We start from the raw sequence: 16,894 nt of genomic DNA on the forward strand, positions 1-16,894 counted from the left end.
AGCACAAATTTGGTTGTGCTTTTCAGAAACTTTTGTTTGTTTTTTTTTAACTATTTCATCATATAACTTAAAAAAAAGTCAGCAACATTGGTTAATTGCAAATAAAATGGTACAACATGACAAAGTATTTTCTTTATTAAAAGCATGAATATTCCTAACATTACACAAATAGTTTGGAAAATAATTACCTAGTAAAGAAAACTGTTTTCCTGTCCAACATTGATTTGTTATTTGAAACCTACTTAGACAGCTCATTTCCAATGAAGAAACTGCAATCTAGTAAAAGATAACAATAAATATGCAAATATTTTCCCTTTTCTTTTGATATAAAACACATTACAAACAACAAAAACATTGATTTCTTATATAGAATTCATACTCTGTTGTCTTTTACTTGTTGCCTATGAACATTTACAAATTCCAAAAGTAAATCAAATGACACATCTATAGAAACAATGTATTAGAAGATGAATTCTCAAATTCATAAAGTTAATGTGAAATATAAAACAAGATGCCTTTTTAAAATTCAAAAAGGTCAAATAATAAAATCCAGTTGCAGGGAAATGAAAGACTGAATTACCATTTACTGTAATGCAGAACTTTTAAACTTTAGTGAGTTAAGAATGAAATATTGTCACAAACAGTACATTTTTATAGCTTCCACGGCTATATTCTGTATCCACAAAATAACAATATTTTGAATTCACTTTTAAATGAGAAACAGTAAATGCAAAGATAATTATTTGTATACAATGCCTGCAAACATCAAATGCAAAACCAAAGGCTACATTTCAGTAGTTGTGTAATTGATAGTTAAAATTCCATCAAAAATTGATTTTTTTTGTTGTTGCATTTTTCTGTTTTTACCAATTCACAGTTACTTACATATAACATGCTATCAAAATACTATGGATGACAACAAAAATATGTCTCACTTAAAAATTTGCAGAGTTTCAGGTGCACCAACTTCCTTCAACTACTCATACATAATGCACTTTCAAGACATTCATCCTAATCCAGTAATTGTACTGAAAATAAAATTCAGTATTTAAAAAAAAAAAAAAATACTGACAAAGTTTTAGGTGTTTGTTTGACACTGAAAAACAATCATGAAATAAAGCAAAAACAGGTCTTAATTCCACGGACATCAAAATATCAAGCAAATTTTTCTCCCTCACCCAATTTTAAGGTAGTATCTGTAAAATTGCTGTTTAAAATCCTATTTCTGAGACTCTCAGATATTTGAATTTGCAATGACTAATTAATAAACAGTGGCTATAGATGACAAAGAATAATCTACACATACCTATAAACAATCTTATATGGAATAAAACTTAAAATATAGAGGACAAGCACTCTTCAGTGTGGCAAAATGTACTGTAATTTTTACTGTACAATTAGTGATAAACAGAAATTTGAATGTCTTTATTCAGAACCGGCTTGCATTTTCCTTAAAATACCACGGTGTTTCTGCAAATGCAATTTTAATGTGTAATTTTAGACTGACACATTTATGAAATCTGAACCCTACAAAATAATTTGACTTCAATGTGCAAAATATTATATACCAAGGAACAACAAGGTATAAATAACAGAAATTAAAAATTAACCATTTATAAATAAAACAATTGTTTGGTTGAATAATTTGTTTAATTGTTAATTTGTGATTGAAAGCAACATGTTGATGTGGTATATTTATTTATTTAGCCATATGTCATTTGACTACATATCTTTCCTTTCATCATATTAAAACTCATTTATACATGTAATTCTATTACTCAGTAGATCGTGTTAGTTGAATGAAATTAAAATGTGCTTTTCCTGTCAATTAAGTTAATCATGCTCAAATGCTTACTAAATCTTTTATTAAAATATTGACCTATAGCTTATATCTAAAATTTGTACCATATATAGCTGGCACCAAAATGAGTGAATGTTATCAGGCTGACTTTCAGGTTCCAAATGACATATTGCCATGCACACTAGGATTGTAAATTCACAATCAAAGCTCAAAACCAGAATGGATTTCATTGGCACACAAGAAGGAAAAAGTTAAATGGGATACCTACAAGACTAAAAAATCAGTTTTCTTGAACAGGTTAACATAAAATAGTGCAATATTAAAAGAAAGACTACACTGTTGAGCACATAACTTTGTACACTGTGTACAGAATAATCTGTCATCAGAAATACTTGATTCAATTTTGCACATAATGGCAAGAAAACAACCCTAAATTGGAAATGCAAAACCAAATACAAGTACTCTTCACAAGTATAGCCAGTATTACTGATGGCAGGCTTATTTCTGAAAACGAAACCTTTAGATTTTTATGTTTGCATTCAAGAATTGAGGATAGGAAACACAAGTGTACACTGTAGGTTTGTAGATAACTAAACTTTACAATTAATTCAGTAACTTTATTGTAAAAATTCAACTGATAAAATAATTATTTCACTTTAATATTAAACTTAGAAGTATGAGGATCAAGGATCTGTAACCATATTTTATGCTTTAACTTCAGAAAAAAAATTAGCAGAATTTATTTAACCCATTTAAGCTAACCTGCTTTTTAAAATTGGGAAACCATTTACTTTTAAGTACCGTCTTTATCTAATTTACAGTCTTAGCCTTTATGACGAAAAACAATAAGAGAGGCACATTTTATAAAGGGTCTTCTTAAGACTAAAATAAAACATTAATCTACTTGTAGGGTGATAATATTGAAGCTCAGATTTATGTGAACTATGGTGGAGGCAATTGTTTTCTATACAATAGACAAATTCTGCATCAATTTTTACGGACAAACCTGCAAAGAGTAACTTATGTATGGCAACATATCTAATCCAGATCATACAAAATTAAACACTTGCAGCCATTTTGTAATTTTCACAAAGTAAATAAAACAAAAAACAGCATTACTGTTTTCATTAAAAAAGTATCTTGTATACTTATCAGATGAAACCACAATAACTGATTTTTAAACATAAGACAACCTATAGAAAAACTGACAATTTTTGCTGAGTTGCTTTCCATTACAGACAAGTAAAATCTGACAGCAAATATCTTCTATTTAAAATAACTAAACATTTAAAACATACATTTTACAAGCAGTCAATCTGAATTGATATATTATCAGTGATAGATTGTTTACATGAAATTTAGAAACTGCCCTTCACCTTTAAGATACCCATAGAAAAACTGGACTAGACTAGCAACATACATTCAGACAAATGAAGTGAAATCAAAGACAATACACCATTAAAGGAGTTTTGTTCCTGGGAATCACAGCAAACTATATGTATGCTGTAACCATTCTGATAAAAAATAAAAACAGTGAACATTGATAATCTGATCATGCAAATGTCTCTCTGTATGCAGTTTTAAAAATGCTAAACACAAAAATGAATTCTTAAAACTCCAATCTGTTCTTTCTGAAGTTAACAGCAACAATATAAATTGCTCTTACAGCCCTTTCATATATTAAATAAAGTGAATGTCAAAACACACAGATGTACAACATTATAAAAAGTTATATTTAGCATCTGTATTTAAAAATACAAGATAAATTTTAAAAAACGGACATAATGTGATGCATTATGGCATCTAGAAAAGGCACTGTGGAATAAACTTAATGCCACATTCAAGTTGGCATAGGCTCTTTATCATTAAATAAATCCTGTGCTAGACACAGCACTGAACATGTTGTATAATTATCAAGATATGTCTGCCATTGCAAACGTTTTGCAAATGACAATTTCAAAATAGCTCACAACCTTTCAGCACATATCCTCCTAAAGCTTCCTCAGCAATCTTCACAGTAACCTTCACAGGGATTGATCAAGCCCCTCCAACTTTCAAATACATAATCATTCCTTTCAATCAATTATCAATAACTCTTTCCTTCAGTCCTTTTTGAGGTACTCTTGATACAGCCAGAGAGAAAATCCCTTGTAATATTCTGCTGCTAAACTGTAGCTACGAGTGCAGAACAACCTCATGTGGGCGTGTGTTGAATTGGATAGAATCCAAATTCACTCATTCAGCATGAGCAGGATGCCTAATATTCTGCTTACTGACTGACATCTGTGTCCGAAGCACATCTTGATGGTTCTTGACTTTCCTGAAGATTAGTCTCCAGGCCAGGATCCAAATTAAAGTTTTTCAGAGATTCAATTGCTTTCCACAGCTTCTCATTTTCTTTCATCTGATTATCAAACTGTAAGAGCAAAGCAAATAATTCACAGATGCTTTATAAAAAAAAAAGAAAAAAGAGAAAAAACAACAAGCCATTGTCCCAATAATAGACTTTCTTAACCATGCCTTAAAACAAACCTCTTTGGCTTATTTTTGATTGAAACCACAGACAAATTCCTTTTTTTGGAATAACTTTGTCAGAAAATTCAACAATGCTACATTTATTCTCAGTAAGAGATCCCCACTGAGACTCGAGCATGAAGAAAATGCATGAAAAATGCCTAGAAACAATATTTATGCCTGTGATCAACACTGTGTATTTTATAAGTTCACCAGACCAAAAAAAAAAAAAGACACCTCAGGCTTAATCTTATCTAATAGTGTGTAACTCCTCCATGAAAAGTAAGAACAGCTATACTTCTGTCTGGCATGTGGATGCAGAATGCATCAGTTTTCATCCACTCTCCCAGCACCACATCCTGCAGTTCGGCCAAAATGGTTGAATAGCTCCACCAGAATTTCAGTCATTGCTCCAAATAGTCACACAGATTATCTATGGGATTTAAATCTGAATTTTGCTGGGGTAGCCATTCTGTGTTCACCTTGTGTTTGTGGCTCTGCACCCACTGAAATTGTGTAACTTAGTGAATAGCTCCAGATATCAAAGGCAGTTCTTTTATGAGTAGTATAATGTTTGGAGATGACTTCTTGTGGCCTGCCATGACTGTCTGCAGTAATTCTTGCCAGTTATCAAAGCTATTTGCTTTCACAATGCATGACACATGGAGACAGTTCCTATCTGTAAGTATCATCTTTCATTGCAGTTCTGTTGATCATTAGCAGTTCACTGTTATGCACACCACTGCTGGAATACATGTTGGACAGTACATTTTCAAACACCCACAAAGTCGTCAACTTTCTGTATGATATGTCCTTTGACAAGGCAGAACTCAATGACCACTTTTTGCTAGTCTTTAATGAAACCCATTTTTTACAGAGAACCAAACACACACATGGCACATCATTACTCTTCATCACTCTACAAACCCCGTTGCAAATGACACAGCTATTTGTAGGACAGTATTGAAACTGGGGTGCCCTCTGTAAGTGCCTAAAGTGTGTATCAGTTCTTATATGGGCGGTGACTACTTTTTATGTCTGGTGAGCTCACATTTAAAATTCAATCAGTTTTAAAGGTGGCAATAGTAATATATGTTACTAATTTATGGCTATGATGGTACTGTTAATTTTTAAATTTAAACAAGAAGTTTTTAGTCATTAGTTTATCTATCCTATTTCACATTTTTTGAAAGTTTTGTTCACACATACCATTAGTTTTGCAACTAAACACAAAACATTTAATTTCTTTCTTCAGTGTAATTAATATATTAGTCAATATTTTACTTAATTAGTCAATTCACTAGGACCACTATGAAACAATAAAGTTGCTTGTCAATACAAAGAAAGACACTTTTATGTAACTACTGACAAGCTTTTACTTTTTTTTTTTTTAATTTCAAGCCAATTATGAAAATGGGCTGAAAATGCAGAAGTGGTAAATACATTGTTATAATAATGCTAAAAAAAAGGCAACACAAAATCTTATTTTACTCCTTTAGTGCAAGCAAAGGTAGGATTAAAAAACAAAAAAAACCACACACACACAGACTTTGTAATGAAATCCCCATTAAAAATATTATTGGTGGTTGATACAATAATAAAATAATCTACCTCTATGATAAAAGTTAACATATCGCTGATACTTTATGGATAGAAACACATTTAAGCTTCTCAAAGACTGATGTTGAATGAGTAACAAGCATAAAGCGCTTTAAAAAAAAAAAAAAAAGTACTATAGGTTAGTGTTACTTAAAAGACGTTTTTTTGCATAGACAAACTAAATATACATATGATATATCAAATTCTGTACATATTGTAAAATACAAAGTGCATATAGTCAATGGTTATATTCAGCAGTTTATACTGTGAGTGAATTAGGCAACAATAGTTTTCAGGCACCATCTAGTAAATTTCTGCACAACAATCACATCACATAGGGTCTAAATAGGACAAGTTTTCAATACAAGAAATACCTTAAGGTACTACTTTGTATCCAACAATAAATAAACCTAGATTACTTCGTGTATAAGTAATGACCTAAATTTGCAACACTATCTGAACTGAAGCTGAATTACAGTTTACTGAAATATCACACACTTTATCAAGAACTTAATAACCGATTTGAATTTTTGCACAGAATTATATTAATGAAGTGAAATGTTCAATGATTGACACTTATGTGACTTTGTTTCGCACTATGTGAAGGACAGAAATCCATATATTGAATTAAAATGACTGCACTTTCTTTACCTGCTGCTGTAGAACCTGAATCTTCTCTTCTTGCTTTATCAACATCTCTTTCAGCTAGAAAATTAAAGACAGTAATTAGTATGGACAATTTTTGCTAACATTTCAACTAATAACATATACAGTATATTAACATGGTAGTTAAAGTTGTCAACAATCTGTTTATGTCACTCTTTATCATTATGAAGTTTAGGAACAAGGCTAGCATGGAGGCACAATAGAACAACAAGTGCTACTGCTTCACAAATGCAGTATTCTGGGTTTGAATTCTAGGTTTGGTCAGTTTCTCTGTTGAGTCTACTCATTTTTCTTGATAGCACAGGCCCCCCATGGTCCTCCTACATCCTTAGATAATATGTAAATAAATGGCTCAGTGGAAGTATGATTGCGTGTCATTATACCCTATGATGGACTGGTATACTGTACAGAGTTGGGCCCTGTCCTGCACCCAGTGCCACTGGGATACACTCTGTCCCCATAACCCTGAGAATGTTAAGCACGACAACACCATACCTATGTTGTCAACTTGCATTACTGGAATTGCTTTAAAACAGTGATTCCCAAACCCAATCTTCTGTTTTTCATTGGACTCTTACCCTAATTAAGTGAGTCATTATTTCCCAGTTTTTGTGTTATGGAGTCAATATAGAAATTACAAATGAAGTTTGGTAAATTTTTAATAAAATGCAATAAGAAGTTATATGGGGAATATGTAGTTAGTTAGTTAGTTAGTCATTAACACTATTTTTAACCTAATTCTGCTTTTCCAGGTGTTCTGATTATTTAATTGATTATTTACTAATTAGCGAGTCTGACACTGAGGTCATTGCTGCTTTCATCATCCCGGGTGTCTACTGTGCTGGTTGTTAATTGTCACTATTAGGGTTAAATGAAGGGAGCAAACTACACAGGAAAAGGGGAAAATATTAAGAAAACAACAAGAGAGAATTAAGCATTTATAGCTTTAGAAAAAACACAGAAATATTTCTAAATGTCTAATAAATGTAAAAACCATACTGTTGTGTTTTTCTGAATGCAGAATAAGAGAAGAGTAAGAAAGACCAGCTAATTAAATGAGATCAGTTGTTATTGATTATTATCACCAATTGTGAATCTGATTAGAACAAAAACCTGCAGCCACAGTGGGTCCCCAGGATCAAGTTTGGGAACCACTGCTTTAAAAGATGACGAGATTTCTTTGTAAGAAATTCTGGTCACATATACAGCAAACTATAAAATGGAAATGGACATGCAACTGGTTAAAGAATTAACTAATGTGGTAAAGACAAATAAGGTTTGGTTAATTTTATCATCATCCTGTAATGAACTATGTGAACTGAAAAATGCATGCATATATACTGATCTGAAAACTGCACAGATGATAAAAGAGGTAAATTAGTCACACGTTTTAATCTGTACACAAAATAAAATGAACTATTTTACCAAATGCTATAATCTTCAAAGAGTTAATTTGCATTGCTGAATGAAGAAAACACCACCAAGTATGGCTTTCACTGCGTTTGAGCCAATAAAATAAAATAAAATGTAGAATAGATGCAATCAGAAGCTAAAAATTGATCCACTGTGCTGTAAACAAAACTGACAACCTTGTGTTTTAGTTATACAATGTTTGGTGCCCCATACAACAGATAATTTCAGATTACCAGCCTGAATAAAATTCTTGATAAATGTTACAGTTGAAAGCAGACAGAGAAATGACTTATCAAAATGTTTGACCATTGGCAAGTATTAATTTTAAAAGCTAATGAATGACTATTTATGAATACCATGCACACATTTTTCCAGCTTTTCAAATTACCTGGGCCACTTTACATATTTCTGCACGTAAATATTGCAGTTCTGCATTCAAGCGCTCGTTTTCTTCCATTACTCTAACTCTGTCCATTTCACAGTGGGAATTGATACATGCTTTGTGATTATGGCCCTCTTTAGTGGTACCATTCATTGTATCTATATCAATGCCTGTAATCTACAAGAAAAAATAAACATATAAACATAATAATCAGTGGTAGCAATGACACATTTTATTGCAGACTGAGAGGGATGAATGACTTGATTGCTAAACATTATGCTTATTTGACAAAAATTTACCAAAGCAAGGAGTGGGTACCCCTATTAAAACTGTACTCCCCAGGTCTGGTGCACGGCATAATGCTTCAGTGTACAATAAAGGGTAATTTACAGAAAAATGCATAAAACACACAAAAACACCATTCCTGCTCAGGATCTAGGGAGGTGGTGTTTATTTCCCTAGCCCTGTCAGACTGTGAAATGACTTTGGCAATATGATGTACTTGGCTTCTTCCTTCTGTACAGTTTCTGGCACTTTTAATTTTTTTGATGTGGTGACCAGAGCTGCACACTATACTCCAATTAAAATATTTTATTCGCCTTTTTTAAATGCTTCCATAAGTATTACAGGCAAAGTTAGTGTTTTTCATATAACTGAACTGGGTTCTTTACACTGAAATATTTCACCTAGGAAAAAACACATTTTGGTCGTTTTTCCAGTGTTTTGTTTTTTCCCACAAGGGAACTGCGAGCATAACTGAATGAGTTGTAAGAAGTACACCAGGCAAGCTGACAAACATATATTATAATACATTTTTGTTTATCATGGCGTTGGATAGCGGGGACATGTTATATGTTGGCAGGACATGCAAGTAAAAATTTCACTTTACTCTGTACATGTGACAATGTTGCCTCTACTACTACTATCACTATAAAAAAAACTTAATATGAAAGTAAATGTTCTGCAAATCTCAGTAATAATGTCAAGAAACAAAAAAATGAACCATCTTACTGGAGTTATTTTTGACACAGTGTCTGTTGACGCTCTTATTTCCTGTTGCTCTTCATAGGTTAAAGTCTTAATCTCATGCAGTGGGGACAGATGCTCAGAACGCTCACTGAGTGCTGGGAGAAATTCAGCTTCATCAATTTCCTTAAAATGATAAAAATGCAATACATGAAGGACTAAGAACTGGAAACAGTTAATTCCAGGTTTCATTTGATTTGCATATAATTTATATATTTTTTTTTATTTTATTAACGTGTTTAATACAGTACTGCATTAAATTTTTCAATACAAAAACAATCTTTTTAATTGGAATTTCATCCTAATATTAAACAAGCAATAGATGTGTAGGCAGACAGGACTGTAAAAACTGCTTAAATGGATAAAACTTGTATAAATTTTAACAGTGGTACATCAGATAAACTAACCTTTTGGGTATTAAACCTCATATATTACAGATACCTTGATGTGAACAACACGTATTTAGTCAACTGTTACATAAAATTTTAAAAAGTAAATCCAACATGTATTTTCACTATATGACAGTGCCACAAACCTTTGCGTTTGTATTTTTTATTCTTTTTTACCAAAAAGAAAGAAATTTTAGTCAAGATCAGTAGGAAAAAAGTAATGTGAAATGGAAATTAAACTTAAAACTTTGAAAGCAAATTCCATAAACCCACAAGGTCTTATCCATCTGGTTTATAATACCTAAAATGTGACACTTCGAGAATGGTGTGAAAGTTTCCTTAAATAGTTGTATTTACAATATTTCTTTCAGATTTCATAGACTTTCAGATTTAATCTATAAAATCTAAAGCATTAAGCACTCTACAGAAGTAGGGCTGTAAATTTATTTTTGAACTAGAAGTTCTGGATCATGGCTTTGAGCTGCATCTTCCAGTTGAACCTGAACATTTAAAACTAAAAAGCAGGTACATTGAAAATGAAGCATCAATGTATTTCTAGCTAATACATGTTCAAAAGTGCCCTGAAACTTGATATATTATTTTATGCTTTCATGACATACAATATTCCAAAAGCAGTAGAAGCAGCTACAGCAAGCGGATTTTAGGAGTCTCGCTCCCAATCTTATGTCCTTTTGCATAATTCTATGTGCACAGTTACTTTCAAAATAGGTCTCTTTACAAATTGATTTTCTGGTTGTCCTCATCTACTTTAAAGATTTTGCTAATGATTACTTACACACAATAGATTACTACTCCAAGAATAGGAATTACCATTGGTGGTGGAAAAAAAAATAGTTATGTGCCGTCTTATAGCTCAATTTGGGACCAGCCATTTGGCTGTACTGTATGTCAAATTGACAATATATCATTCACAAATTGGGGCTCTATGGATCTTGTGTTGGTCACTGGTACACATAGTTTAACTGCCGGTATGGAGTAACACAAACTGATCTTCAAATTTCAGCAGGCCCATGCCTTGCTCATTTAAGGGAATGCAGTGACGGCCAAATGCCTTAAAAATTATGCACAATGATCAAAACGAACCTTAAAGGACCCTATAAGAGTCATAAAACAGATGAGGCCTTGCAAAAGTATATAATGAAAGATGTATCACTATTTATAAGGTGCTTCGATCTTTGTGATGGAAGAAAAAAGTATAAATTATCTGCACTACTTGGAAAGAAAGAAAAAAGCCAGCAATGTGAATTGTGATTAAAAAAAATGCTACTTGTCATGGACACTGCTAGACAGCTAGCTAGCTAGATATAACTTTATTTGTCCCCAGGGTGAAATGTGGCTTTATATACTGATAATCTTTAAATAAATAAATATGTAAACAGGTTGATAAGAAAGTAAGCAAATAAATAAATAAACAAGAGTAGTGGAATTAGGAGGAAAAGTTTGCTTCTTGGTGAAAAGAGAATTGTCTGCATCTTAACATCAGCAAAACCAAGTAACTGGTTATTGACTTTCACCGCACCAAAGAGCCTCTATGTCTGGTCACTATTCAAGGAGTGGATGTAGAAGTGTTCCACTCCTAAAAGTACTTGGGGGTCCACATTAACGATAGGATGGACCGGTCTCAGAACACACGGCAACTGTACAAAGCAGGCTCTTTTTCCTTAGGAGACTATGTTCCTTTAATGTGGGAAGTGACATTATTCACATCTTCTATTACTCTGTGATGGCAAGTGTGATTTTCCACGCTGTGGTGTGCTGGGCTGGTAACATCACTTCGAGAGAGGCCTACCGAATCAACAAGCTAACTAAAAGGGCAGTCCCCTCTAAACTGCACACCTTTATTTAGGGTGTCATGCAGCACTTCAGAACATCCATGTGGCTGTTGCCATGGTGTTCACTCTCCCTCCCACACAGCAGTTTGGAAGTGCTATACAGCTTTGCTCCCAAAACTACTTCAATGTCCATGTGGGGCTGCTTCATGGTGCTCATAATTATTTTGTTTGAGTTTCACTGTCATCATTTGAGCCAATCATTCATTTGTTTGTGCTCCTCGGCAATTGATTGCTTCTTCACAGAAAACACTTGCCCTATGAGTGCGACAGGTTCAAGCTACAATTAGCATGCTTTTGTATGCTTAGTGTTAAGTGTGGGACAGAGTTCAGCTTAACACACTTAATCCACTTCAGATGACTATCTTAGCAGCACTGAACACGTGGTAAAAAATATCTTTACATAGGTTGTAGCAGAATTTAATTATTTTATATTTATGTTTACAAAGTTATGAAAATTATACATATAAATATAGAAGTACAGTGGAACCTCGGCTCACGATCATAATTCGTTCCAAAACTCTGGTCGTAAACCAATTTGGTCATGAATCAAAGTAATTTCACCCATAGGATTGTATGTAAATACAATTAATCCGTTCCAGACCGTACAAACTGTATTTAAATATATTTTTTAAAAGATTTTTATGCACAAATATAGTTAATTATACTATAGAATGCACAGCATAATAGTAAACTAAATGTAAAAACACTGAATAAACACTGAAAAAACCTTGCACAACAGAGAAAACTAACACTGCAAGAGTTCGCGCTGTAGAGCTACGAACCACTCGCTAAAAACACTTTGTTTAATGAGTTTTAAGCACAGGGGAAAAAACGATGTTAAAACAATGCTCGGATCTGTCTCTTTAAAAAACAAGCCTTATGCATCCAGCCGTATCTCTCTCTCTCGTGTGTGTGTGTGTGTGTGTCTCGCGTGCCCGTGCCTGTGTGTGTGTGTGTGTCTGTCTCTCTCGCTGCACAGGGGAATGCACAGGGAGAGACTCAACACGTGCGGAAATCATTGGCACGCACAAACCGAAAGGGAAACTGGCTTGTTCATATACCGAGTCTGTGGTCGTGAACAGATGCAAAAGTTTGGTGAACTTTTTGGTCATAAACTGATTTGTACGTGTTCCGAGACGTTCGTGAACCGTGGTTCCACTGTAACAGTAATGCTGCTAATGGTGTGCCATAAAATAAAGTCATACTTATGAAGGTATGTATGTTCAGTGTAGCATATTTAAACTAACCAACGTTTAAGCTTGTGAAGTGACTGGTGAAGGGACCACGGCACTTATAAGAATTGACAAAACAAAAACAACTGCTGAGGTACAAGAATGTGATGATGTTTAGGGTGTTATGGAGGGTGAGTGAATATGGTTGAGGTACATATATTTTCATGGCAATATTGTACGCTAAATGCAGTTTCACCAGTTATGCACAAACCTGTCGGTACCTCATCATGCGTTTGCAATTAAGGCATACATTCAATCAACAGTAAGCCTGTAACAGAGGTAAAAATAAGATTTTCTATTAAGGTTAACATGCCTCGGGAAGGATAGTTTCCTTCTCTCAACACTGTATTAGTATACTTTAAATGTATTTTTGTTCCACATATCTGTCTATTGTATTTGAGACAAAGGAATCAACAAGTAAATAAAAGTATGCTAACTCTACATAATCTATATATCAGAGAGAGTACAAATTTTACATACAATATAACAGAATTAAAATTTGAATGGCTAATTCTTAACCAAAATGTACATTTTGAAAGAAAAAGCAAAACACAGATAACTGAAATGCAGTCTAGCACTTACAGTGCATAGCCCAGCAAGGAAATAACTGACCACTGGATGGTTGGTTAAACATTATATATCTACAATGTAATATCAATTAAATTCTCTTCAAGCACACAACAATAAGAAACAGTTATATTCCTGTTACTCAAGCAATAATCTATAATGTCTCTTCTATTCCAATTATGTACTAAACCAGAGTTTGTATATAGATGTATATCAGTGGCATATTTTACATACAATGCTATTTCTAAACAATTCCTTTAGCCCTATCATGTCGCTGAAAGACAGAGTAGAAAAATACAATACCGATTGTTCTTTTATTGCTACTTCATTTGTCTTTAGATCCATTTGCTCTTCATAAGTAAGAGTTTGCTTTTCATGCCAAGAAGGCAAGAGATCTTTGGACTCCTGTGTAATCTTTGGCATTGGAATAAATTCTGCATCTTCAAGTTCCTACAAAAAAGTAGACATTGGATTGATAACTGCTGCAATTTAAAAACCCTAGCCAACCCCATTTCTGCTATAAATCAACAACAGTAGTTCATTACTTATTTACCAGCAACCCTGGGCAGCAGGAACCAAGCTGAGTAATTTTGTTGAAATGTTTAAACTGAATTTTACACAAGCATATGCATTATGAAATGCAAACGTCTACCTGATACGTGCCAACTTGGCAAAAAATGTTAACAATTCTGGTGAGAATCAGTCACATTCAAAAATTTACTTACTCCTTGTAAATATACTGTATGCAAAGATGGCAGTAGAAAATTAACAGCACTGGTAGACAGATTACTTTTTGCTTAGAGTATCAAAAAAACTATTTATTTATTTCCATTTACACTAGAATCTATGTTATAGCCAACATCATTATGGACAGTGCAAAGAACAAGCATATTTATGGCTGATGGTGATATGATTTAGCTACTAAGCCACACTGTCTGTCGTTCATGTTCTTAGACTGTAGAAGGAAACTTACCGCCAGTTTATACAAGTAACAGTGGAATAAAGTCCACAGTAAGCACCCACTTTGAAATATTTGCAGTGAACATTATGCTGTGAAGATGACACTTGTTGCTAAACAAGATCTAGTTGGGGATAAATGCCTAAGGTGTTGGATTTGAAATCAGTTGCAAGTTTCTTGGTGTAGACTTGTTTACCATGTAGGTTTAATGGACAGACTATATTTTCCCCAGTTATCAGTGTTTCTTATTTTTTTTATTTAAATAGAAAAAATACAACATTAAATACCTTAAGCAGCCAGTCAGGACATGAGCTATCAGTCATATTCTTTAAATATTCTGCTGGAGTCCCTAATCTGGGTCCTCCAGCATCAGCTTCCACAGTACCCCCTGAGCCACCTCGGTCATTAGAGGTTTCAGATTCCTGATTGCTCAGCATTTCCAGGTCAGAGGCTGAACCTTGGCCAACTAAACAGAAAGGCAGAAAGTGGACAGAAGAAAGAATGTTTCAATTTAGTCTAAAGTGTGCATATAATTAAAAATCTATTTTATTGAAAAGTGTTCTTAGAAACAGGAAGTTACTTTTTACATTAAGAACATCTTACCAGCTCCTACTGACAGTCCACTGCTATTCGATCTAATTGTTTTGGAATTTAGAACCTTTTCTAGAAGAAAAGAAAAAAAAAACCCTTAATATGGACATGGGGTATCTTTGGGAAAATAAATTCCTTGTTTTCCTCCAAGGTACATGACTTACCAACTATGAGTATTGTGTGCCATCCTCGGCAGGAAAGATCTGGAACATGATGCAAGGTGCCAAAAATTGGACGAGGTAAGGCAGGACAAACTTCTGAACCAAATCCTTTTCCTGGTGGCATTCCTAGTCTACCATTACCAGCATTGCCCCAAGCAAAAATCTGGTTGTCTGTTAGGTTTACAAGACAATAAAATGATGATTTTAAGAACAAAAAGAATTCTGAAATAGAGTTTTTAAATTTATTTTTAATCCAACTCGGTATCACTTTAGATTAGATGTCCTTAGTTATGCTGTACTTACCTTGTAATTACCTGTATAATTACAGAGTAACTAGGTGTTGTCACCTTGTATTTACAGTGTAACACAATGTATTACTGTACTTAAGCACTCAATTGTAATTGTTATTCCACAATTTGTACAAGTAGGCATGTATATAAATTGTGGAATAACAATTACAATTGAGTGCTTAACAATTACAATTGAATTCTTAGTGTTATAATACCTAGTTACTAAGTAATTATACAGGTAATTACATTATCGATCTGAAGATATTCGCCCACATATTTGAAAAAATATGGATATTCCAGAACTGCACAAAATATTTATACTGATACAAAAGATACAACTCAAAAATATATAAATGAAAACTTTGTAACAGTGTCTTTCAAATGCTGACAGCGAATGACAATAACTTATTCTGTTCAATTAACAAATGCCTTACCAAGTGTAGCAGCAATTGTGAAACCATCTCCACAGGAGACCTTTGTGACCTCCTTCCCAGCAAAGGGACCCACCAAAAGATTTACACCATGATGCTTTTTGTAATCCCTGACTCCCAACTGGCCATATTTGTTGCAGCCAAAGGTAAGCAGTCTCCCTCTCTCTGAAGAGAAAAAATACTCCATTAAGAAATTAAGTGAAAGGTTACAATAACTCAGGACTACAGTATATGCTTTGGGTGGACTTTTCTATTATTTAAAAAATGCATAATTAAATAACCTTTGCCCTTAAAAATGTATCAATTTGCTTACCAATAGTTTACAAAGAAAAGCTGTTGTGTGCATTTCCATGTGTTACTTTAAATTTACAACTTGAAATAGCTTAGGTCTTAAGAGTTTGAATTCCTCACTTTCTCATAAATATGAGCTGTAGAACTGAATGGATCAGAATTTCTCACACCTTCTTGGAAAAACCCCTTTTGATAAAAGCATATTTTGAATAGCTTCATTGGTGAGCTTTAGTGTGGATAGGAAAAGGTGTTGCAGTATATTCACTATGTTACAACTTCAGTGTTAATGGCAACAGGCACAAAGGCTGTCTATCTGGATGCTGATTTGATCAATATCTTGCATAGTGTATAAACATCAAATACTACTGAATCAGAAAAATCAAGCACATGTCATAATACAAATTAATATGCATTCAGCCTATGCAAGACTGATGGCTTCACAAATGCAATAGTACTCATTTGCAGCAGGACTCTGCTCATCAGGATAGTTCCTATACAAGGCATTACTTCCAAAAATCAAACCTGATCTAACCCTGTACCTCCAAAATATTTGATTTGAGCTGGCCAGATAATAGCAGGCCACTGACTTATAGTTTCATGCCAATAAAAACTAGCCCTTCTGTCGCACATTGCCCTTGGGTATCTGAATATCTTTAGACAAAATTTCAATGCATAGTCTTAACTAAAGGTACTACTGTGTGCCTGTGGCAAATAAAGCAAGAGTAAAAAG

The 16,894-nt window shown here is 33.6% G+C and overlaps 1 protein-coding gene across 1 annotated transcript in view; it reads right to left on the minus strand.

Moving 5' to 3' along the window:
- Window positions 1-117: 117 nt before the first annotated feature.
- LOC120519157 (serine/threonine-protein kinase Nek9) overlaps window positions 118-16,894 on the minus strand; it is a 58,972-nt gene continuing 42,195 nt past the window's right edge. Inside the window, exons 16-24 of the mRNA XM_039742308.1 lie at window positions 15,877-16,038; window positions 15,156-15,323; window positions 15,004-15,063; window positions 14,688-14,866; window positions 13,746-13,892; window positions 9,387-9,527; window positions 8,382-8,552; window positions 6,566-6,619; window positions 118-4,217 (exon numbers count right to left, since the gene is read on the minus strand). Of these exons, the coding sequence (XP_039598242.1) occupies window positions 4,071-4,217; window positions 6,566-6,619; window positions 8,382-8,552; window positions 9,387-9,527; window positions 13,746-13,892; window positions 14,688-14,866; window positions 15,004-15,063; window positions 15,156-15,323; window positions 15,877-16,038 (1,229 nt within the window). The 3' untranslated portion in view covers window positions 118-4,070. The remainder of the gene's footprint in view (window positions 4,218-6,565; window positions 6,620-8,381; window positions 8,553-9,386; window positions 9,528-13,745; window positions 13,893-14,687; window positions 14,867-15,003; window positions 15,064-15,155; window positions 15,324-15,876; window positions 16,039-16,894) is intronic.

Source organism: Polypterus senegalus, chromosome 18 (genome assembly GCF_016835505.1).
Source record: "Polypterus senegalus isolate Bchr_013 chromosome 18, ASM1683550v1, whole genome shotgun sequence".
NCBI lineage: Eukaryota > Metazoa > Chordata > Cladistia > Polypteriformes > Polypteridae > Polypterus > Polypterus senegalus.